Source organism: Agelaius tricolor, unplaced genomic scaffold (genome assembly GCF_023055355.1).
Source record: "Agelaius tricolor isolate 1412-34295 unplaced genomic scaffold, bAgeTri1.0.p SCAF_2, whole genome shotgun sequence".
NCBI lineage: Eukaryota > Metazoa > Chordata > Aves > Passeriformes > Icteridae > Agelaius > Agelaius tricolor.
Window position 1 is genome coordinate 11,497,925 of NW_027269262.1, and position 25,183 is coordinate 11,523,107.

At 43.7% G+C, this 25,183-nt stretch overlaps 1 protein-coding gene across 3 annotated transcripts in view; it reads left to right on the top strand.

Moving 5' to 3' along the window:
* The window catches only part of SLC22A23 (solute carrier family 22 member 23), a 108,830-nt gene that overhangs the window by 79,063 nt on the left and 4,584 nt on the right, over positions 1–25,183 (top strand). The window contains exons 5-10 of one of the 3 annotated variants that reach the window (XM_071452781.1): positions 23–150; positions 6,580–6,669; positions 12,146–12,248; positions 15,229–15,461; positions 18,091–18,123; positions 19,919–20,042. In XM_071452781.1, the coding sequence (XP_071308882.1) occupies positions 23–150; positions 6,580–6,669; positions 12,146–12,248; positions 15,229–15,461; positions 18,091–18,123; positions 19,919–20,042 (711 nt within the window). Of the gene's footprint in view, positions 1–22; positions 151–370; positions 898–6,579; positions 6,670–12,145; positions 12,249–15,228; positions 15,462–18,090; positions 18,124–19,918; positions 20,043–25,183 lie in introns of those variants that run through there. The other 2 variants (XM_071452788.1, XM_071452795.1) reach the window with 2 other exon arrangements.

The following is a 25,183-nucleotide window of genomic DNA, read 5'->3' on the forward strand; positions in this document are numbered from 1 at the left end:
AACCTGTTTTCCCTCTTTAAAGTATTTTCCCAGAGTCTCTTCGGTGGTTGATGGCTACACAACAGTTTGAGGCATCCAAGGAACTGATCCTTCAGTTCACGCACAAGAACAGGATGAACACAGAAAGCGACATCAAAGGAGTGATGCCTGGTGAGTTGGACAGACAACTGCAAATCCCCCAGCTCTTCTCCAAAGGCTGCACGTGGCATCACTGCCCAGAATTAAATTATCCATTTATTGCCTGTAAATCATCCCATTCATTCATTCATTCATTCATTCTGCTCTTGAAAACCCATTCCAAACTCCAGCACTGTGTTAAAAACTCCATGGCCTGTTGAACAGTCCTAGTAATTATAGTCTTGTCTTGCAGTGCCGTGTGTCTTTAGAGACATCTCTTGAAGAATTTTACCATGGCTACAAGAGTGCGCCTTCAGCTCTGTGTGCCTCTGGAAACTGGGTTTTAAGGAAGCTGCTTGCTGGGATCCTGCCCATCATCCAACACTTACTCTGTTGGTTTGGAGAAGCAGCAGCACTCAATCCCCCTATTCTAAAGTGCCAGCCCCATGGGAAACTTAAACCACATTAGAGTTTCTCTTTAAAGCTTTGCTCCAAGAGCTGTTTTGCTTTCCTCTCCTGCATCATCTGAGTGATGCTGCTTTAGGGATGGAGGGTTGCTGCAAGTGACAGTGGTAGGGTGCAGTTCTTGCTTGAGAGTCTGAAGTATCAATTCCTTGGTTTACTGATGCTTTTAAAAAGAGCTGGCCCCCCTCATCACCAAAATTGTCACTGAAAAAGCCAAGATCCTGTCTTGTAGATTGCTGTGCAGAAAAGACTCTGTGCGTGTGTGTATGTGTGTTTGTCTAATTACAACAAAGGCAAAGAGCTCCTGGATCTTTATCTCCCCAGTGCACCTGTCAGATTTGGTTCAGGCTCCCCTTTTTCTTCTCACAGGCTTGATTCTGCCCATAAACACCCATTTTGCACTGTCATTTGCAATCTGCATCAGACTACCCACTTGCCAGAAAATGGTGGAAACATTTCCCCTGCTTTTCCAACACTAGCTGCTCTGACCCCAGGGGCTGCAGGGGAACCTCAGCCAGTTGCTCTGCCATTGGGCAGAAGTGATGTTTCTTTTCTTGTCTGATCCTTGTTGAGGGTCTCTGGGGTAACTGTAGTTTCTGTCAGTCAGTATTAAAGGCATCAGTCAGCAGTGGAACATGCTTAATCCAAGATAGAAAACTGTCACCATTAACATCAGTGCCTAATGAATAAAGCAGTCTCCATCAGTGAGAGATGGAAAGCCCAGTTCAGGATCTCTGGTATACATTCCCAGGTCATTGGTGTGATTTTTGGTGCAGTCAGCACACTGGTGTTAATTAGCTGGCTTGCATGTAATTGTGTGTCTGGGGTTACAGCTCCTGGATCTGCATCACACAATGTGGCTTTGCAGTGTAAATACCGTTTTTCTGGTAAAGTTTTGGAAAGCATTAGGGGTGTGAGAGCTGTCATTAACCTGTTGATATCCCCCCCACCTGATGTTTGCAGGTCTTCCTCAGAATAAATTATGGATCTTGAGAAATGATGGGTCCCTGAGCCAACAATTGGCCTTGGAGTTTCCCAACCAATTCCTAAATTTGGCTTTTGTCAGTCAGCTTCTTCAACTTGCAGATGAAATAAAACATATTTTAGGGGAAAGAGAAAACTAATTACCTGTGTTTCCTTTGAGGAAAATAATAAAGGCACAACTGTGTGCTGGAGGGATTTATTTAAGCCATGTATAATGATATTGCCCATGGAGGAATGCTAAATTTCAAAATGGCTTTATGACTATTATTTGTGACCGATTACTTTTCTCAGCAGTTTCATGGTAGGAGTACACTCTTGTTCAAGGAAGGGACTCCCTTTCATGTGGAAAAACAGAACATTATTGCACACCTTGATACTTCTGACTGCAAATACAGATCTTGGATCTTCTGACTACAAATACATTTAGATACAGCAGTTGTCAGTACAGCACCATTTGCAATTTATAAATGATTCAGAACATGGTCATCTCTGCCTCCTTGTTGATGATGAGATTGTTGGGGTTTTTTATTACTTCTTCCCTCACTTTTTCTCTTTAAACTCTTTCTGCAGCCCCACACTTAAAGGCTTTTCTGATGCAGGCCTGGAGGGAAGCTGTGTTTCTGTAGGAAGAGTAAGGAAGGAGCAGTATCAAAAGAATTAAATAAGATTAACTACAAACTACTGAAGGAAGGACCACCTCTCTCATTCTGGGTGCGTGGGGGTGTTGATGGTCTGAGTGAGGACAGGAAAACAGTAGGATTGTTGAATTAAGAATGTGATCAAGCTGCAGGCCTTGCAGTGGGTCAGGAAGGAGGAGGAATCTTTTCTCTGCTCTTGTGTGCTGCAATAACATGCCCACAGTTGCTCTAGCATGGAATGGGTAAAAAACTGGTACTTGTCTGGGAGAAAGGATGCATTGAGCCTGATGCAGATATCCCTTGTTTTCCCTTTATTCCATTGTTGAGCTTTCCTATCTGTGTGGAGGGATTTTTGTTTTGTGATTCGTTTTATTCTTTGTTTTCCATCTGAAAGGGCTAGAAAACATTTTGCTCTAGTTAGGGGCCATTGTGTTGCTGTTGATTACTGCTCACTGCATTGTTGTAACAGCCTCCTGTGATTGAATTACTCCCAATGTATTTAAATGATAAACTGTTCACTTGCAGTCCCTTCCAGCTGAAAATCCCACTGTAAGTTTGCTCATACATACCAATCAAATTAGTGTATCCAATATAACAGATCATCACAGGAGTTACAGGAGTTTCATATATACCTATTTTGGCACTTGATATGAGTCCCATAGTAAAAAGAAGCAGTGTTCAAGAGGACAAAATATTTCTGGGATGCAAGAAAATTTAATTTTGAATTGCTCTCCAAGCAGTGAGCAGGCTGATATTCCTTTCTGAAGAATTACACCATTTCCACTGCCTTCTGATGGCTTTTGCTCATTCACTGGCTACACTGCCTATAGTGTGAGTGCCACTAACCATCTGTAGGGACTCTGCTCCATGGGGAGGTGGCCCATGTGTCAGGTGGGGCAAGGGGGAAAGGAAGCAAAATTTATCTGCAGTTTTTGACAGCATTGGGGTGGTTGCCAGTGCTCTCCTGGGAGATGTCTCTAAAGACAAGAACTAAAAATCCAGACAGTGATCCAGCTGCAGCTGGCAGGTCCAGCAGCTGCCTTAACAACACCTGCCAGGGGAAAATGAGGGTGGGCAACTGATGGGGAATGCCCAGCCAGCAAGATGGAGAGGGAGTGTGCTTACATGGGAAACAAATTGAAGTGAGACAAGGGATGTTGATAGCAGTCTAGAGTGATGTAAATTTACATTGCCCTTATCTTCAGTAGCCTGTCCCAGGGCTGATGTTGGTTTCATAAAGGGATCCTTTTCCAGCTTCAAGTGGCTTTATTTTTGAATGCTTGGTGTACTTTGTCATTTTGGGCAGGAATAATTTGCCTTTATAATGAGATTTTTAGATTTATGTGGTTCCGTTTTCTTCTTTAATGCTTAAGAAACATGGGTGAATTAGACCTGGTTAAATTACCCCTGGTATGTTTTGACTCAAAATTTCACCAGTTGGCTTTAAACTTTGCCCTCTTTTAGAAATAAAAGTTTAAATCTGTTTTTGCATCAAGGAAATTATTTTTATTCAACTGTGTATTGAAATGTCGTTTTTAAAACAGGCTTGCTGAATTTTGTTGACATGTTTCAAAGCATTACCCAAAAAAGTCAGCTTCAATCATGAGCAAATTAAATATTTTGATAATATTAATTCAGTACAGGTTTTTCACTACCAGTTTCTCCAGAAACTTCACCATCTCTTTCTTGTTTCCCTGTAGAATGAGAAGCAAACATACAATTCAGTGCAGCTGTGGGACAGTTATTTTGACCTTAGTGTCATAAATGATAAGGAAGTATGAAGATTGTTTAAGGAACAGGAGAAAAGAGTGTTCAGGGGAATTGGAAATCCTAAAGAACCAACCATAACCTTACACCTTTTAAAGGCGTATTGCACTTTAGGTGGCTTTCATTATTTTTATGGAATGCATTCTCTTTCTTTGTGTGGGGTTGAAGGGTCTGTGTGTTGCCTGGAACAGATTATCTGCTGCAAGCTGACCTTGGCTGCACCAGCGCCCAGCCCTGCTGTGCTTGGGTGTCCTGGGAAATGCTCCACTGGAGACACTGCTCTATCAGCAGCTACCCAAGTGTCACACGTGGTGCTTCCATGGAAACCCACCCCTGGGCAGCTCTCTTTGGCTTCCCCTGTGTGGGGAGACATTTCAGGTGTTCCTTAACATGGAAATAACTGCTTGGCCAGCTTTGAAAAAACAAAGCTCCCTTTTTTGCTCGTCTCTGGATGGAAACACAAACCAGTGGTGCTCCTGTGGGCAGAGAGGTTATAGCTGTTCCTTCCTAAAATTCCCTTCTAAGCTTAGAGAAATAATATTGATGGAATCACAAGAGGTGGACAGCAAAGGTAAAGCACCCAAATAGATGCCAGTATTTTAGCATGCAGGACACAACATGGAGGAGATGCAGGGGTAGCTGGTGATAAGTGCTCTGTGTGTGTATGTGTGTGGATTGCAGTTAGGAAAGCTGTGGTTTTCAGGGAGTTTCCCTTTGAAGAAAAAAATTAATTCTCTCTCACCTTTCTTGCTGCTGAACAGCATGCTGCCATCATTCTTCTTTAAACATAAGCTATTTTTCTGTTTTGTTTTGCTATGTATATTTTTTTTTCCTAAACATGAGGCTTGAATCTATGTAATTATATGCATTTTCCTTTTCCACTGGGTAAATAGCAGAGGGAAGGGTGAAAATGCCTTATGTCTGAAATTCAGTCTCTTTCCCTACAAAGCTTTACTCATATCCTTAGACCATCACACCCATCACTTCACTACTGGTTTAAAGCTTGTGATAGATGAAAAGTGCATTAGCTGGAGAAGAAAAGCAAGTTTCCTGGTTTCATAAAATAGGTGATTCCATGTGATAGTGAAGTAAAAACCTACCAGATGTCCTTCTTTGCCAGGTCCTGTTTCTTGGGTGTTTAATGGTGCTAAACTTAAATGCTCCATGCAGCTCCCAGAGGGTGGTCAGTTAAATGTGGGAAATGTAGTTAAAACAGTTCAAGGTGCTGCTTGAAGGCTGTGTGTCAGCCACAGAGATTTCTATCTCAAATTTAAAAAAAAATACCCAGCCAGTGGGTATTCTGTTGTTCTCTTATATGTTAAATCAGTTTCAGGGGGGTCTGAGTTTCTCCTGCTTGAGCCCCTGTTGTCCAGTAGCTGTTGTGGAGTTTGAGCAACTCATTCAGTTGTGCTGTACATGATAGTGATTAACAAGAGCAGAACTGGTCAGTTAGGTCCTCTTCTACTGGCTGGGTCTACAGTAATGGAAGAGGAGAGCCCATGCATGTCCTGACTGTATCCTTGGCAGAGGTAGCAGTGATATCTGACAGTATCAGATCTTGGAGGGATCAGGGGGAAAAGGGTGAGAATGTGCCTACTGAGAATGTGCCTTTTGATGCCACTGGGAAAAGCCAAATATGCTAGAAAATTTAAAGGGAAAAAAAAAAAAAAGGAAGGAAGAGGGGGCTGTCAGCCTCTGTTTCAGTTTGAATGATTCTTTCTCACTAGTTGAGTCCTCTGCAGACTCGCTGGCTGCACTCCCGCCTGTTGATTTGTGCCCTGCTGGCACACTGGCTCTTTGTGCACAGGGCTACCTATGCTCCCAGAGGAGCCAGCTTTACAGGCCAGGAACCATGTGCAGAGGGCTGGCAGCAAGCCCTGGTGCTGCTGGCATTTCCCCAGCCCACAGGCACCAGAGGGGAGAGGACTGGTGAGTCTGGATGTGGATATGAAGGGTAGGAGGGAGACCTTGAGAACCAAGTGGAAGTGGAGAGCAGTAAGAGGGGACCAGTGGCCATGACCAGTGGCCACACTTAAAGTGGCCACTTTAAGTGTGGGACCAAAGAATAAAGATATCTGGAGGGGACTTAGAGAGGCAAGGGCAACAAGGGACTGGGGGAAAGCAATGGAGGAAGAGCATTCTGTAGAGGAAGAACAGAGGAGAGCTAGAGCATTGAGACCAAAGGGGCTGCAATCATATGCTCACCCCTCCTTCCAGAGCAAGCTGCCATGCCTAAGGATTCATTCTTAGAACTCTTCCTTTGCAAAATCCATTCCTAAAATGTTTGCTTCACCCCTCCCTGCTGCCCAACTTGCTTGCTCAGCTTGCTGGGGTTCCCTCCATAGTTCCCACAACAGAGAGCAGCAATGCATGTGTGAGTACCTGCAACCTCCTGATGGCCACAGCTCCACACAAGGACATTGGAGGTGCTCTTTGTGTTGTTGGTTTGTTTTTTTTTTAATACTGGTGATGCTAGAAGGCATTGACAAGTCATGCTCTGGGAAATGCAAGAAGTCAGGTTGCCTGGGCAACCCCTGCTTGGCCTCCTGGCATGAAGGCATGATGATACAGCCTTTAATAACATGATTACAACCTATTTTTTCCACAGGGCATAGGATGGACGAATCAGTGCATAGGATGGACGATGATGTGGGAATGAAGCTGTTGTCTGTTCCTCATTTGTTGCAGAATTTGGAAGGTGTGTAGTGAATGAGGCAGAGACTTGCAGAGGGAAAAAGGACAGTGCTGGGGAAATGAAGCTGAATACCTCCTGAAGAGCTGTACTCATTCTCTGGATCTGTCAGGGATGTTCTTGTACAATGATGGAGATTTCCCTGGAATCAGGCCCTTTCAGTGCTGTCACTAACCACAATTTCTTCAGTGTCTGTCTCTAGCGTGTAATTCTGGGGCTTGTTCTGCAGAAAGATGGGAGCATTTATATCAACACCTACAAGGGGTATTGCTGCATGATTTTTTCTCATTGTGGACACAAGTCCTCTCTATTTTATCTTCCTGCTTCCAAACAGGAGTAATCTTTGCTATTACTCGTACAAGAAGTTGGTAGAGATTTGCATTTATGAAGTATATATATATTCTGACAGCACTGTAGGAATGTCTCTAAGGAAATCTATTATTTTTTGTACTCACTGGGAAGTTTGGACAATGAGACTTTCCCATGTTGATTGGGAAAGGTAGAGATGTCTTTAATATCTGCCCCTTGAATGACTGCAGTGAACATTCTGGGGGAAAAACTAATGTGTGATCCTCTAAACGCTGTGTCATAATGCACATGAGCAACTGAAGATTGCAACAGCAACCTTATGTCTGACTTTTCGATCTTTTTTGAATGTAATTAGAAATAGAGGATTCAAATAAATCCTTGCAATCAGTCCTTAGCTGTTAGAGTCCTGGAGTTACAGAGTTGCTCTCATGAAAGGAGGCTCATTTTAAATGCTGTTAGTATTTATGTCCGGTGCTTTGGTTAGAAAGCCATTCCAGTCTCCATATTCCTCTTGTGCTGCAGGTGCATTTTAGCATTCAATTCAAATACACAATAGCTGTCTGGGTTTGTTCTTTTTCCCCTTTCCCATTTGCTCCTGTCTGTGCCTATCTTAAATCTCTTTCCTCATGCTCTATGAGAAGAGAGCAGCCCTGTTCCTGTACTGAGATGAAGTTCTCTTTTATTGCCTCTCCTTTTATAAATACAATACTCCAGCTTGCCAGAGCTTTAGTTTCTCAAATATTGATGACCAGAATTGTAAAAGAATTCCAGTATTTCATTGTCTGAATTGCAAATACCTCATGGCTGCATTAAACTGGTGCCATATAGTCACTTGTGTTCAAGTAGTACATAACAAAGTCCAACACAGGTTTTGCTCATCTTCCACCAGGAACATTTCCCCTTAATCACTGAGAATTTTGCATTATATTTCATATTTTCACTTGCTTTTGCCACATGGATCTCAAGCTCACCTAGTTCCTCCAATGGCTCATTTGCATTGTACTTACCCTTGATAGTAAGGTAGTGCCTCACTTTGTCACCAGCAGACCTTACTGGTACCTTTCTGAGGTTTTTGCCAAGCTCTCTACTCAGATTATTAAACAAGATTTTTTTTTTTTAAATAAGATGAGTCATGCCACTACTAATGTCCTGCCATCTGCTTATGATTTCTATTTTTCTATCCCTTATCTCTCTCTCCCCATCAGTCAGTATTTTACCTATCTCATCATTTCTGTGTATGGCTTGAGAGCTGGACAAAAGTCCTGGAAGGTATAAATAAACCTGTGTACCAGGAACTCTGCCTGCCTGAGAATAGATTGCTTCACCTCTGTGTTTCAGACTGGTCCACCTCCTGCTGCAGAGCTGTCATGCTCCAGGGATTGATTGAGTCTCTGTGCTAGGCTTCCATAGATCTTTTCAAGTTCAAAGAGCTACTGACAGTATCATTTAGCAGCCAGAAAAATCCAGCAAAAGTCCATCACCACAGGACACTTGTCATTTTGGACATAATTTTTCTGTGGCTTGATTTGGGCTTTTGTCTGTTTTGTCTATGCCAAGTGATGCAGAGATGGGTGGCTTCATCTGAAGGCTCTAAAGATACTTTCTGATTTTGAAAGGCATACTCCTGAAATGCAGAGGGTGTCTTGAGAATTTAGCAGCTTTGAGAGCTGGGAGCTGGTAGGGTTCCCCTTCCCATGAGACTTTTAAAGTCTGCCAATGAATAGTTCTAATTTCCACTGAGATGTAAAGAGTTAGCTTGTTGACAGTTTTCCTACTGAGTCCCTGAATAGGAAGCCTAGAGTGTGTGTGGGCTCTGGAGTATGGGAAAACTTATTAGTGGCCTCTGAATAAATGCATAGAAATATTCTTATATTCCACACTCTACCTTTTGGTAAATCAAAACTGAAACATTTAATGCTAATTTTTCTGTACTGGTGACTTCGGTGTAAAATCAAAGAGTAAGCTGGGGGTACAGGGAGTTTTTCTGGTGTTAGTTCTGAAAGAAAATAGTTTGCTTCCGTGAGGTTTTAATAGGCTTTGGCTTGCCTTTTAATATCTTAACTTTGACCTATGAAGTCAGCCTGAGAGCTGCCACTCTCCTGATGCTCATCAAAGTCAGTTGGAGCAGCTCCTTTCATGCAGGCAGGCTCCCTCCAAAGACAGCAGGTCGCTTACATGAGAGCCAGTTCTGTAGTTGATGGCTTTTTGGCAAGTCACATAGCTTATTTTTTCTTATTAGAATGATATTTTGGTTATTGCAGGTCATTAATTTTGCAATGGAGATTTTTGGTGAATATCTCACTAGTATTCATAGAAGCAAAGGAGGGAGAAAGCCATCAGAAAGATGGATTGTGTTGGAGACTTGGAGGCAAATCATTCATCTAAAGCAGGTGACTTAGATTTGGAGTTTTAACAACATCCTAGAGGGATGGAGGCGTAAATAGCTGGTTAAGTCACAAGGCCCTCAATAAAAAGTTAGGTTCTGTTTGCATTCTTTGGTGTAAGGTTTGAGACCAGATTCTTTTTTCCCCTCTTTTTTTTTTTCTTTTTTTTTTGTTTGTTTGTTTGTTTTTAAATGCTTGTAATGATGTTACATCTGGAATCAAGACATTTTTGTATGATGCTGTGATGTGTCCATGGCGTATAACCCCCACAAAAGCAGATTAAGGGTCCACTGCAAAAAGACTGCTGCGTGAGTAGGGTAGAGAAGGGGTGAGCTCCCCTGTCATGTGTGATCCTCACTGCAGCTGACACAGGAGCTGTTTGACAGTTCACATAACCAAGTGAGCCTTTACTTGAGGGCAGAACAGCAGTTCAGTGAAAAAACACTGGTGGGAACTAGTTCAGAAGCACTGACTTATGAGAAAGTTTAAAAGGGGGGCCTGAGTGCAGGTGAGAAGGATGCATGACAATAAACAAAGAACATATTGATTATAGGAAGACATGATATATGAACAAAACAGGAGTGGAGGGCGTAATAATGGTTGGTTGCAAATAAAAGTGTAGCCAAGTTGATCATTGCTTCTCTTGATTTTATTGAGTTGTGGCTCAGTACAGCATGTGTTTACAAGTTAGACTACTCTCTGTCTTGAAAGAAAAAAGTAAAGATTTCTCTGAGAAACCAACAAACAAAAAACCCTATCAGATTAAGAAAATCTGGCATATTTACCTTCTGCTGTACAGAGGATGAGATGTTTTACTTTATAGGCCAGATCTGGTCATTCTTAGTTTGAGAGTGAACCCTTTTGAAATCTGTGCAGTATGTGTTGTTTGGGTAGTGATTTTTATTGTTGCCCTTCAGCTGAAATAGTTAACACCCACCAACAGCCTTTCAAAACCCTTATGCTTCTTCTAGTGTTTGCTTTGATTTTTTTTTTTCTGTAGAAGGTTTGGCCTGGACTCAACCATGGCCTTTATAATTATGTTTTACTAACTGCTTCAATTATTCTGAATTATTTTGTTCCCACTTATTCCTTCCTAGAATCTTGCTACAAAAATGATTTTGACCTTGTTCTTTGAGATTAGGCTCCAATTTTTTTATCGCTTATATTTTAATATGGGCCCGATCCATTGCTGAGTCTGAAGAGGGTTTCTGTAATACAAATATTTATTTAACTAATTTTTTTCTATTGTTCCACCTTAGTTTTTCTGCTTTTGTATGCTGCATAGATTCTGGGGAGAAATGGCCATTATCAGGTAGTTAGGAAAGTAGTATAGCAATATTCTGCCTAAATACAATCACTAATGTAAAATACACTTCGCTGCTTTTGTCAGAAGCCTTCCCAGTAATTACTCTAGAGAGAAGACCAGAAGTGACCTGTGAGCAGTTAGTAGATCAAGTATTTGCATGTAAATAGTGTTTGCTTGATTTATTATTTTTGTGATGCACTTTTCAAATAATAGCTGGCAAATGTGGTTTTTGTTTCATTTGTAAATTCAGGTGACTTTTTTTTTTAAATCCCCCCTTCCCCCCCAGCTTGCTTTTATTTTCTCCTGTCTTGCATCTCTTTAGGAAGCTGCTATTCAGCAGAGTAAGGCAGAGGTCAGGGCAGGCAAGGCCAGTGTGGGCAGCTGAGGACACCCAAGCTCATTGTGTATGCACGAAGAGAACTCATGCACCCTTCACAACAGGGCCACGCTGCTGCCTTTGAACACAGTGAGGGGAAAAGAAAAAAAAAAAAAGGAAAGCAGCAGTAAAAGCCTTTACCCCAGAAAACAGACCTAGTCTGTGCTCTTGGTGGGCATTATTTTTGTGATGCTTCTTTATAGCTACAGCTCCTCCTGCTTTTATTGGACTTATTGCCCACTGATCCGGTAGCTTGGAAACAGTGGCTGCTTTGGCACGCTTAGGTAGGTGTTCAAACTCCAACTTAAGGATAATTGGGAAATAAACAGTGCCCTTCATTATTGTCCCATGCCAACAAGGTATCAGAGGCAGCATTTGTAAGGCTTGTAAGTTATTTCAGCATTGCAAAGAAAAGTTCACTTGAAGCTGCCCAGAACTGGAAGGATATGGTGGTGTTTTAGTTCTGAAATGCAAAGACACCACAGCTGCTGATGCCCAATGATTTTTCTTTAAGGAAATGTCTTAAGGTTGAGGACATCCATCAGAATATTTTTAAATATTTGAAAAGGGAGTGGAGTGGAAGATGGATGAGCTGACATAATGTCCTAGCCACTGCATTCTCAAGCTTGCATTTGAACAAACTACAAAAGACGATCCATGAAAAATGAGTTTGAGCTCCAGTCCTTTCCATGGCTTTTTAGGTATGCATTGCAGAATGGGGGCAGAGCCTGTAGCTGCATGAGTGCAGTCCTCCCTGTGGAGGGTTCTAAAAATTAACAGAATCCTGAAGTTCTTCAAGAAATTTGCTATCATGCTTGTTGGGGTCAAGCTCCATAATGCTCCCACTTTACATACACATTTTTAACTGGGAGGATGTTTGGAGTATGGAGTTCTTACTTCTTTTGCCCCAAGAAGATGAAGAGAAGCCTGGAAGAAAAGGAGGAACCTGTGCTGGACTTTAGGCAGGTAGTTCAGTGTTTTTATAGCTCCTATAAATGTAATCAATAGTGTTCTGCTCTCCAGAACATCCCTCAGAATATCTTAGTTCACAAGTAAATCTTCTCATTCTCCTCAGTGAAATTATAATTCTGATTTGGTTTGTTTCAGAGCTGGAAAAGGAAATCACCAGGAGACCAAAGAAAGTCTGCATTGTTAAAGTGGTGGGAACAAGGAACCTGTGGAAAAACATCGTAGTGTTGTGTGTGAACTCGTAAGTGCAATCTCTTTGTTTAAATATCTGTGTGGTCAGTGAACTGGAGCAGCAATGGGAAGTGATGAGGGAGCTCCACTATTTCCTACTGTGGGACCCTTCACTAACATCTCTGATAAATGATCCTGGAAAAACACAAGCTGTTGCAGGGAACCATGTTTTTATGGCAAACATGGAGGAGCTCAGTGGCTGTTTCAGGCAGCAGAACTGCATCTTCTCAGGTGCCATGCTGCAATTGTGTTGCTGTCACCAGTGGTCTGGTGTGGCCACGTGCTGATAAGTGCCCATGCATACACACATCTGCTTGGCATCCCAGGTGGGAGTTTGGAAACCATTCATGCCCCAGGAGTACAGGTTCAAGTTGTTTACATCTGACAGGGCTGTGGTGCAGAGGAAGATGGTGCTTGCCAGTAAATACAAGTTGCTCCCTCGTATAACAGCTGTGTTTGGTGGGTCTTCAAAGGCAGATTACAAAGTGCCTCAGCACTCCCAAATTATGTGCAGGGGGTCACAGGGGGAATGTGCAGTCTCCAACAGGACAATGTGATGCTTGCCTCCTAAGGCTTCAGTTTGGACATGTTCATGTGGGCAAAAACAAGCATCAGCCTGAGGGTTTTGCAGGTTACAGGTTCTGAGATCTTCTGTGCAGAACTGACACCTTGTAAAGAGGAAATACATTAACTTGCAAATTCTGGAAGGGCACCAGCAGTGCATTTTCTAATTTTTCCACCTTGTAAAACGCCCATTTGAATTTTTCATGGTTTTCTTTTCAAATTGGAGGTGGGGCTGGAGAAGGCTGGGAAGCCCCTTTCTCTGCTAGGTTTCAAAGTATGTAGCTCTCTTGTGGCTTTTTCTTCCTCACTTCAGGGCACTGCTCTGCAGCCCTCACTGCTGTTAGCAGGCTTATGGATCAGTCAGCACCCAGAGGGGACAGCCCCCATGCTGGGCAAGTAGTCATTCACAAGCACACAGACTTCAGGGGTCAGTCTCCAGCGTAATTGTTGCAGAACCAACTCTGGTTTTATGAGTTTTGTGTCTCTCTTCCACCCACCAGTGAGGGACTAGCTCTGTTCTGAAAGAGTCCTTTCTTCTTAGGCTCACCAAGTACATTTGGTAGACGGTGTTAAATGTATTTGTGAAAACTGCTTACATGGGGAATTCTCCCCTTCTCCCTCACCCACATTAATTTGCATATTTGGAAATTCCTTAAATCAGATCTAGGCAGTCCAAAAAATAATTTCTGGCATTAGCACATGAAGGCTGTTTGCATCCAAGCAGAGCATGAAGCAGATGTACATCTGAGGAAATAGATTTCATGGTTTTTTTTAAGGGGTGGAAAAAAAATTAATTTTACTTCTATTACTCCTGTTAGACAGGGCTGTGCTAAATTCTTAGTTCATGGAGAAGGAACCTTCTGCAGGGAACAAAAAGAAATTAAGGAAGACAAGAATTCAATTTTAAAAGTAACAATTCTGAGCTGATCACCAAGTGAAGAGAATAGAGTAATTCTTAGGGAACAGGCTGGAAAGCAAAGTCCAAATGATTAAATAATTTATTTTATAAGTCATGATCTCAATAGCAACTTCTACAACTGTGTTTGCATGCATAGAAGAGAAAGACAGAAGAAAAGCTGGTTAACTCTGCCCTTTTATTACTACTTGTTTTGCTGATTAATATTTCTCTTATGGGAGGAGTCAGCTATAATCTAGTTATTCAAAGCAAAAGTCAATTTTGTGTAACAGGAAGCACTTGTATTAGGTTTTTATCAGGGGCAAGGTGTTTGGTATTGAGGTTGGGGTTTTAAACTAGAGCATTGATTCACAAGTTTGCAAGAAAAGCTCCTCAGGCCGTGGGCTGTCATGCTGCACTCAGGGTCTGCACAGCCCCACAGCTGTTTCTATGCTTATTTGGATACCCAATTTATACTGACAGAGCTTCAAATTCCTGAACTTCAGAAGTACAGAAGTGTATCAGTGTAATGTACCTGCCTTTTTTTCTTTTTTTTTTTTCTTTTTTTTTGGCAACCTGGATCTGTGCCTCCCACTCTCTCAAGCACTGTTAATTTGTGCCATGAGATTTGTCTTGTATAAGTGCCAGGGACAAGAGGTTCTTCCTGGCAGAGGTACTTGAGCTGTGATGGGTGCAGTTGAGAGCATTGACCTCTCCTGTTGCATCCCTGCTGCTGTTTTGTACCACATCAGGGGTGAAGCTGGGGCTTCTCATCAGACTTTTGTACCTTCAGCCCCCTTCTCTTTCTTCCTTTTATTCTTTTCCATTTTTTGGAGGCAGAGGGTGAGACAGGAGAAAGATGTGTGAAATGTGATGGTAAGATGTTGATCAGTGGCATCTCAAAGAAATTTTTTAAAGAGGAGGAGACACATTGCTGTGAAGGGTGGTGTAAATGTGTAGACTGAATTAGATCTTATTGTTTCATAATTGTAATAATCATTGCAGCACATACAACTTCAAACACTCCTTTCTCAGGGGATTTCAGTTTTACCAGGTTAGCTTGGGAAGTGAGGTGTAATGCTTGTATTTAGTATGACCAAATGCCACAGGCAGGTGGGTGTTCCTGGTGTTTTGCTGTCCTAGCACAGAGCCTACTTCTTCACAGCAGTTCTGGCTCTGTACTGTCAGCAGGGGCACTGGGAACAGAGAGATGTGCTCCTCTGGGAATGGGATTTCTCAAATACAATGGGAAAATCTACCATGCACTAGGAGTTCTAAAGATCCCCATGCCTTGATCATACCATGAGCAGCAGCTAAATGAATAAAGTCAGTAAATATTTGGTTGAACGGAGATTTTTTTTTCTTTTGCTTCTTTTTATCAATGCTTATTTTCACAGTAGCACCTAGAGATAAGCTTCTGAACTTAGGGTGTTGTACTCCTGCATTAATGCCTCCTCACACTGAATAACACTGCAGTGTGTGTTCTGCCCTCTCAGCAATGGTCTCTCTTGCCCTCTCCTGTTTCTCCCAGGCTGACTGGTTACGGCATACACCACTGTTTTGCAAAAAGTATGATGGGGCACGAAGCGAAGATGGCGATTACCCACAACTTCTACGCAGACTACTACACCATGGCCGGGATTGCGCTGGCATCCTGCCTGGCCATGTGCCCCGTGGTTGGCTTTCTGGGCAGGAGAGGAGGACTCCTGCTCTTCATGATACTTACAGCTCTGGCATCACTTCTGCAGCTGGGCCTTCTCAACTGTAAGTTGGAGATGAGAGCTTTTCAGGACCACACAAGCTTGACATGAAAACAAGGGACCAGGAAATACTGGCATTTCCTTTGTCTGTCCCGGATTTGTCATGTGATACACCTGCATAGTTTTAGAATCTGAGTTTGTTTGAAGGTTTCCCCAAACACTTGTTTCTCAGCTCATTAACAAAAGGCATTGTATTCTGGATGATTCCCATGGTGAAGCTTATTGAGCTTTGGTGCTGTATCCGGGGTAGTCACCAAGAAAACAAGCAAGGAAACAAGAAATGCTTCCAATTTTATTTTAGTGAAACATCCGCCAGGGAAAGAGCTATATCGAGATTGGGAAGGGAAAACTTTCCCACTCAAGTCTGCTTCTCAAGTGGCCTCCAAACCATGCAGAAATTAAAGCAGTAGGTGTATGTCCTCTGCTTGCTCTTAGCATCTTGCTATGAAGAAGTAATAAAAAGGTAGCACAGGAATGGTTCAGCTGAAAGACCCCACTTTTAACACACCGTGTATGTTTAGTCCATGTGAATGTATACACATGACTTTGGAAAGTGACACAGCATTTGAAATTGTTGTTCCTGCAAAAAGTGAGTGTCCCACCTCTTCCTTTGCAGGCAATAACTTTTGTGTGGCCCTTTTGAGCTGCTTCAGCTATTGAAACTGCTATAGAAATATTCCCTTTCCTTTTTCAATTTTATTCTATTCCCTTCATTTTTTATTGCTTGAGGAGGTTGAACTTGATGAATCAGAGAGGTGTTGAAGCAGAGGGAATCTGGAATGTGCTTTGCCTCTCTCACAGTGTCCAATCATTAGACCCCTGTCCCATAAAACCCCACCCCAAGGAAGGGGGAAGAGGGTTGAGACATACTTTGGACAAACTGGATGTGAGACGAATACCAGAACACTGGCTGTTGCTGGTTTTAAATTCTAAATTTAGAAATAATTGAGGGCCTTAAGAAAGAGCTTTTTGCATTGAGGATGGAAAGCTTTCACACACTTGCATACTGAGGGCAGCTCTGAGCCAACAGGAATTGTTCATATTTACAGACTCTGTTTCCCGGAGGCATTTACTAAGTTCGCCTTTAGCAAACAAGTTATTTGTGGGAGTGTAGGAGGGAAACAGGGAACCTCTTTCATGACATGGAGGAAACTCCAGCATCATGTGTGTTTGCTCCCAGCTTGGCGCAGATGTTTACATTCCCCTTGAGCACATATTTACCATGTCCAGCAATCCTAGCTGAGAGTGGGAGAAGCCCCCTGCTGCACCTCACCATGTCTGTTGATGGACTGAGACCATTCACATGCACATTCACACTGTGCATGTGTGCAACCTCCCAGAACTCCATGTTCTTCTGTGGGTGTCCATCAGGGTCTCTCTACACTGAATTTGCCCATTTTAATTTTTGTTTTAAGGATGGGACATGTTTGTTGAGGCTGTTGTGGCAATACACACACTTGCTTAGTTGAGAGACAGTGTGTCAGAGCCCTTAGTCTGCTCCAGAGCCACGAAAATCTGGTTGCATTTTTTCAAAATAAATTTATGAGGGAGGTGGGAGGCCACACCCTGTAGGACTCATTACAACCTTTTCCATAACAGGTTTAGGTGGTTTTGTGAGCCAAGTTGCCAGAAGATCAGGCATGGCTTTAAGTGTTTTGTGCTACACTGGCACTCTCAATGCAGTGCCCTTGTCAGCCTTTCTGACTCCACTCTTTTCTTTGTGGGAAGAGGAGAGAAAGGCAGCCTCAAACTTCAGAGCAGCTCTCCCCACTCTTGACCATGCCACCTCTTCCTCAGAAGAACTAGATATTGTTTGGAGAGAAGCAGTGATCCTGTTTATTATGAAATCTGTCACAGCATCTTGCATGTTTTAATTTAGCATAATTTGGGTGTAATCGGAAAATGAAATCAGTATTTGAGAATGGTGAGAGGGAGAGGGGTATTCTCCACCAGCCACAAGCCTGCAGCAGACCTTGAAGCTCTCCTTGTTTGACCCCTCCTCTGAACTCTGGAGTGTCATCTGGAAAGTCACAGAATCAGGATGGGAGATGACCAGCAGAGCTGTGCCCAGCTTGTGCTGATGCCCTTCCCCTTGCTGCCCAGTGCTGCCATGTGCTCCTGTGTGGTTAGGTTTGGTGGCTAGTGTGACACATGGACCATCAGCTCATGGTTTTAGAGAGGAATAGGTCTCCCACCAGTCTGACAGCACTGATGCCCAGATTTTGCTCTCTAACCCAAGCTTCTGTTGGCCATTCCCTCAGGGCTGCAGCAGGAGGGCATTTTCTCTTCTCCCCCTTCATTAACAACAAAGAGGCTTTTGTGTTAATCCCAGTGGTAATTCTGGGGCTTTTAAATATGCTTTACTGCTGGTTTGTTATCACTGTCTCATTAGCATGCTGTCCTCCAGCTGAGATGTGCCTGGACACAGCATGTCCTCTCTGGTGGCCAGGGAAAGATGTGAAGGTTTTGGCATGGGAAAGAATTGGGAGTCAGAGGGTGGGGCTAAGGTGGCATGTGGAATTTACCCTTTTTTTTTTTTTTTCAGATAAATAAACATATAAAAACTGTATGTTCTTGTTTTCACTCCCTTTCTCTTTTTTATCTTTCTCTGATTTCCATGGTCTTGGATCCAGTGATTGGAAAATACAGTCAACTTCCAGACTCAGGTATGATTTACAGACAAATCTGCATCATGTGGGAAGCACTCCCCCAGGAACAGGTAGATCCAAAAGGCCTCAGCCAAAGCACCCAGAGCAGAGCTGCTGCCACAAAGGGGTTCAGGGGGAAAGTCCACTTCTGTGCAGTGCCTTGAGACCCCACTGACAGGCAGGCCTGCTCATCTATGCTCAGCCTCTTTGTGTAGCATCCCCTCCACATAGAACTCACCTCTGCATGTCAAGAGAGGGTGCAGAGGTCCCCCAGAGTTTGACATACAGGGTAAGGCTTTCTCAGAAAGTCTCCTTCTGAGATTCAAAATCTGAGTTCAAGAATCTCAGAATTTCTTTTTTTTTTCCCAGAAAAGAAGAGGGGACTATAACACCTTAAGGACTCTTTAAATAAGGAGAGTTAAACACCTTAAAAAATGCTTTCCCAAGATGAGGTACTATAGGAGCAATGCAGTAACAATCTACAGGGGAACAAAATGTACCTTTGTGTATCAGATTTGATGGACCTGTCCTTGCCCAGTTTTTCCAAGGTCTGTTCTGCTGAGCAGCCATGATTCCCTGAGGTCATCAATGGTGTAGCCTCACTTGCTATGCAAGAGTGGCCAGAGACCCATGGTTTGCAAGGTGCTGTGCCCACATCCTCGTCAGCTGGCAGAATTTGCTCTCTCCCCCAGACTTGGGGTGCATTGCAGAAAGAGCTTAGCCCCGAGCAAGCTGTAGCACATTTCAGAAGATGTAACCAAAGAGCTCACAAACTACTTTTACTCTCCTGACAGCTGATATATTCAGCAAGAACAAAAGCAGGTGTTAATTTTCACTGGATCCAAGCCAGACAGTATGCCTGCTTGGGACTGCACACAGCAGTTCTTTCTTCAGGCAGGCCTTGGGACATGTGTGTAGAAAGGTGAGGGAGCACTGGCTGCAAAGTTCCAGTCCTTTCCCCAGTGCTCCTGTCAGGCATGATGCACCCTTGTATGGTGCAATGGTGTGTGTGAGTGATGTGGCCTCCTTGCTGGCCAGGACAGGCTACATGAGCTTGTGCAACCCTGGTCAGAGATGCCAGCCCTGCCCACAGGAGGTGGCAAGCAGGGATCTGGTGAGAGATGTACTGTCATCATGGCCAGAGACAGTTTCCTTGAGCTTTGTTTAGATTTGCTGGGGTTTCTGCAAGTGCTTGATAGACACTGTTTGCTCCTGGAAACCTTGCTGGCATCCAGCTGTGAAAGGGTTGAGCAAACAGCCCTGGCTTAAGGAGTGCCTTGCCGTCCTTGGCATCGGCTGCTCTCGCCCAGAGTTGTCAAGCTGGGAGTTACGACAGAGGTTGCAGACTGATCACATGCAGAAGCTTAGCACAGAGATGGGAGCACTTCTAGTTCTTTCCTCTCTTGTCCTGGAAGCCTCTTCAGTGCTCAAGCCCCACTGTACAAGATGTTTGGCAGCTTGAGGAACACTGCCTGCATCCACTTCTCTGTCAAGCATGAGAGGGAAGAGGCTGGTGCCTAAAAGACTGACCAAAGATTTTGTTTTTTCATGGGTTTTACCTTTTCTGTGGTGTCTGAGGATAAAAAAATCAGAGACCACTGTCATTTTTTGGCATGACATTATGGGTTTTTTTCATGTGTTTGTATCTCAGGTGTTTGGGGAATGGATTTTATAAATACCAGTTTTAAATTAGTATTACAAAATTACTCAAATTCCTGTTGAGGGAGAAGAGTAATATCAACTTCATTGATTGTTTTCTTCCTTAGAAGTTTGACCTTATTCTTACTTTTTGTGAACACACTTGTCTTGCCAGGTATGAGTGACAGTGTCAAAGACAAATTCTCTGTTGCGTTTTCCATCGTGGGTATGTTCTCTTCACATGCTGTTGGAAGCCTCAGCGTGTTCTTCTGTGCTGAAATCACACCCACAGTAATCAGGTGAGACTTTGGAGCCCTCCTCAAAAGATGGGGACAAAATTATCCTCATTTGATTGATAATGGGCTGTGTAACTTAACACACTGTATGGGAGGGGAAGCCCCACGTAACTGGAGACCTCACAGCAGCTTGGGGGCTGCTTTTTGCAGTGGCTGCAGTCAGACTGAGCAAGTAAATTCCTGTCTGTGTATAGAGAGGCTTTGTTTTCCACGGCTCCACCTTGTGTCCCGTCGTGGTGATGATCAGCAGGCCTGGCAGCACATGAATTGCAGCTTGGTAGGGTTTTAAATACTCCACTGAAGCACTTTGTGAGGTTGAGCATTGTCATTGCTTCACTAACTCTGCGGGATTTGTTCAAGCAGCAATCAGGTGAGTCTGCATCTTGATATTAAAGGAGGGATTCCATGACTGTGCAGAGGTGCCAGCAATCCCTGCCTGCATAGGGCAGATTAACCAGGACAGCTGCAGGGGTGCTTCAGTGGAAGGAAGGTGTTGAGACCTGTAGTGTAAATGCTTTTGGTGCATAGAGGTTCTCTGCAAGCCTGTCTCTCTGCCTTTATTGCAGACAAAGCTGTCTTTCTCTTCACAATCAGACCTATCTTAGCAGAGGCTCAAAGTTTTTCTAAAGAGGAGCACTTTCATCCTGGGAAATAGGAGAAATCAGACAAATCATCTTTGTTGGAGAGTTTCCATAACACATCTTTGTATGGTCAGGAGTTTGTATCATTTTGTACATGCACTGTTATCTTTCACAGCACAAAGGTTGTGCTTCTGTGTTCTGGAATATGCTTTCAGCAATGCCACAGCAATTCAGGAGTTTGCTCTGATTTCACTGAATTTCCCATGAATGTAGGTCATATGGGTGGGAGAGAGAGGGAGAGTAGAGGAAAGAGGATACTTTTTTTTTTTTTGGTCCCCTCCAAATTATATGCCTTTTCAACTACTTTGCAAAAGTATTATTGCAAAACTGTCATCTGAGTAGCCAGAGTCTCCTTGCTCCGTGGTCTTTTTTTTTTTCAGGCTATCTAAATTTGTGAATGTATTTTATGGATAGCATTAATTCCACTGGAAAAGGCAGTGTGAGGAGTGAGATTATACAGCAACCTGAAACACTAACAGCTATTTATTTATGTGTGTGTCAATCAGTTTGGTGTTTTTATGCCTTTTTAATTTTCTCCTTGGCTCTGTTTGAAAGACACACAGATAAGGAATTGACCATGTCAGCCAGAAGAGAATCTGCCAAGTAGAGTCAGATGTGCAGTCTGAACTTAGCAAGCTTTTTTCCCTTAAATCACTTATGTTGCTACAGGGAGTGGGACAAAATCCTGGCTGGGAGCCAGAATTCTGCTTCCCCTGACTCTGCTGGGTGACACCAGGCGAGTGACAACAGCTAGATATGCCTCAGGGTCCCTGTTTATTTGTAGAAATTATGACACTCTGCACTGCTCTGTGATCCTACCACCACAATGAGATCCCCTCAGGATTGTAATTAGGAGGTATAACTCAGGACAGTGCATAAATCTGTCTCATGCAGAGGTGTGCTTAAACTGCCTTCTGTCTTGCCTTTTTCTGGGATCTGGCTAGTCCCTCATAACCTGCTTTCCAAAATGTCACCCTGGATGCCTTTGGGAGTTGGAACTAAATGATCTTTAAGATCCCTTCCAACCCAAAACCATTGTATGATACTAATATGCTTTTGGTTGGATCTCAAGGAACCTTAAGGAAAAGGAAGGCAAAGAGAGTGCTGTGGCTTTCTCTGGGGTTTCCCTGATCAAATCCATTGTCTGCAAATCCCTGGGAGTGGAAAATAGCACTGCCATTACCTGGGGTAGCAGTGGCATGACAGCAAACCCACAGCACTCATCCATCTCTGCTGCTGTGGCGTTGAGATGAGTAGTTCCAAGAGGAGAACAGCCAGACCTTCATCACCAAGAGGTGACACCTGCTCCAGCAACATGAACATTCCACACTGTCATGTGTCACAGAGGGGTCCTTGTGATCTGTGCACTGCAGCCCAGTTTCCTGGTAGTAGGCAGGGGGACTTCATCAGGAGCTATCCTTATTTGTACCTGGGACTTCAGTGCAGACCTCCCTGCAAATGCTGAATTAAAGCACCAAGTGTCACTGATAATCCACATGGAATAATCTTCTCACCACTATAGCCTGCATGTCTACTAAATGGGAATAGGCTGAACAAAATACAGCATGTCCTCTCCTCATCCTCCACATTCTCAGTTACTATCAAGTGGAAGATGGTTCTGGCTTTTTCTCTCAATGTCCTGCTTTTGTGCCCACACAGCCAAAGAGTGGGCAGGATGGCTGAATTAGGATCTTTTCCCATAAAGAGCTGCCTCAAGCCAAATTTCCAGTTGTTGAGGAAACTTTCCTTTCTGACCACCCAGGAGCCACTTGGCTCAGTCACATTCACACAGACGCTCTGCACCTGTTGACAGCCTCTCCTCTTGGGGTCCCACCCCCCTGAGCTCAATCTGCAGCTGACACCACACCTTGCCCACCCAGCTACCTGCACTGAATGTATTCCTCAACATAGTGGGATGCAGGGCTGTTTACTGGGACCTGAATAAGGCCTGGCTTCTCAAAGGTGGTGCTTGCTCCATGGGGCCAAGGGTATGCTGGTGTATTACTTGAATCTCTGGCCTAGGACTGAGTGCACAAAATGTCCTTTATGTACAAGCTGTGGAGGTTTTCAGGGACTGACTTTAAGAAGTGGCTGAGCTGGAAAACCTGGTCTGATTTCAGTGCTGGCCCTGCTTTGTGCAGGAGGCTGGACTAGGTGCTCTCCCAAAGCCTCCTTTAGCCTGGGCATCTCTCTGGCTCACTTGTACTCTGAGCCATGTTGTGTGTTGACCCATTTGCTCAATGCAGACATGGCTGTCTGAAGACAGGAGTAACAATTCTCTGCTCTCCTGAGGAGTGCTGAGCAGGACAAGACCCTTCCCTTAGAATGTCAGTGAGGATGTCTTGCTGCTCTCTGACAAAACACTGAGGTAGCAAGCAAGGAAATTCTACCGTATGAGCAAGCAGGACCTTTCTGAGGGCAGAATTTTGAATTTTGCGATTTACCCATGTTAGGACCATAAACCTCATGCAAACCATCCCTCCCCACTGTCAGTGGGGTAGCAGGAGTTGGGAAAGTGGTCCTGATTGATCATCCATGGGGCCATGCCATAGGAAAGGCCCCCCAGAGCAGGCACTGGCAGGCAGAAGTGCAAGAGAGAAAGCTGGGACTCACTGTGGGTGCCAGCAGCCCTCGCACTCCCTCTCCAGGCTCCACTCTGCATCTGGAGAGTTTTTGAAGTACAGACGCTGGCCCCTGCCGTGGAATTCCTTGTGCTGAGGAGGAGCAATGCCCCAAAGCACTCAGAATGTTTTTCTTTTCCACCTGCTGCCCCTTGTCACCTACAAAAACAGTGTGAATCATGAGCATGCTGCCTCTTCTGTCCTATAGCTGTTTTCTTGATGTGCACAGAAACAACAAAAAATTCCTGAGAGTATTTTCAATTTTCTCTTTTTTTTTTTCCCTTCACATTTCACATCTGCAGTAGTTAAACTTTAAAGAAACCCCTTTTAAGACACACACTGAAACGCACTTTCAAGCCTTCCTCGGCCAGGTTTTGATGGCACTGGAAAAAGTAATGCCTACTCTAATTACTGACGTCATATGGAAAAACTTTTTCCCCCCCTGTAAATCTGAAGCCACTTGACCCATAAATGACAGAGCCATCTTTGTTGTTGCCTTTTCCCGTTTTCTTTCAGCTTGCTTGATGTCCTTCTACAGCAGCATTTAAAACTCACCTCAGGTCCTTCTCAGGGGGGTTGAGATACAATTTAGCCATTGCAATCACTGATGTAAATGAGCCAGGCTTTTGTTGCTCCAGAGCCAGCTTGGAGAGAGATCTGCAATACATTTGGGACTGGTTGTGTCAATTACTCATGTGAGTGTATTAATGAAGTTGCAGGGAGGCCAGTTGCACAATAGTTGCATTCAGCTGGGTTTCTAAATTGCCATCGGAAAGCTGGCAAGTTTTTAATAAGGGCTTTTGCAGTATTTGGGGAAGCCACTGTGGTCTGTGAAAGATGCTCTGCTGAGTCTGAAGAACTGGAACATACATATGTGAATTTTTGATCCAGTCAGTGTCCCAAGAGCATCTTTTGAAACCCAGGTTTGCTATCCTTCAGCTGTCAAGCAAGCAGCAGTGGATTTTGGAAAGGATTGAGTAAAGATTAGCTTTAACACTATGGTTGGCTGAGTGAATTTGGCATTTGTAGGTTTATTTGTACAGTGATTTCCAGGATGCTGTAGTCTGGGAAGCTGGTTTTATGCCAAATATTTGACATAAAGCAGTCCATTTGCTTTCTGCAAGCCGTCTTCTGTAAGGGCCAGTTGTTGTTGATAGTTACAGTTCTGCATTGGGCCAGGAACTGAACCCCTCTGATCTGCAGAATAGATGGCATCTCCCAGAGGAAGTGTAGGAAGTGTGCTGCCCTCACAGGCTTGGTAGGGAAGCAGGATGCCAGTGATTAAACTCACAGGGAGGTCTCCCTCTGCAGGCAGCAGTCTTTGAAAAATGAAAGAGGAGCTGCCACTCTCACAGATTTTGTTAAAATGAGTCATTTAAGGGCGACCCTCTGCTGGCAGGAGACCTCAGTTGTGTCACAGCAGGAGGGTATGGCCTTCCCCAAAAAAACACCTGCAGTGCCACTTCTGTGTGGGGACACCCAGCAGAGACAGCCCCAGGATGTGATGTGTGCCAGGCCTCCTGCACCAGCCTCTGGAGAGATGCTGATAAGCAAGACAAGGAATTGCAAGAGAGTTTGCTTGCATAGCCAAGCATCAGGAGAGAGCACTGAACTGGCCTTTCGCAAGCAGCCTCTGTGCCTCTAGCTGGAGGAATATGAGTCTATTTTCACACTTCTTTTTTTCTGAAAGTTATGCATTTTATTGCATCTCCACTGTGTAGAGAATTTCCAGCCATAACATGATTTTAGGTAGAAAATATTCCAGCACTCTGTGTTTGGTATAATGGATTGTAAAGTCTAATCTCCTGCCTCCACTGCTGAATGGTACCAGATACTTTAGAGGCAGCCAGAATTGACTTCTGCACTTACTTCTCCTTGGTGT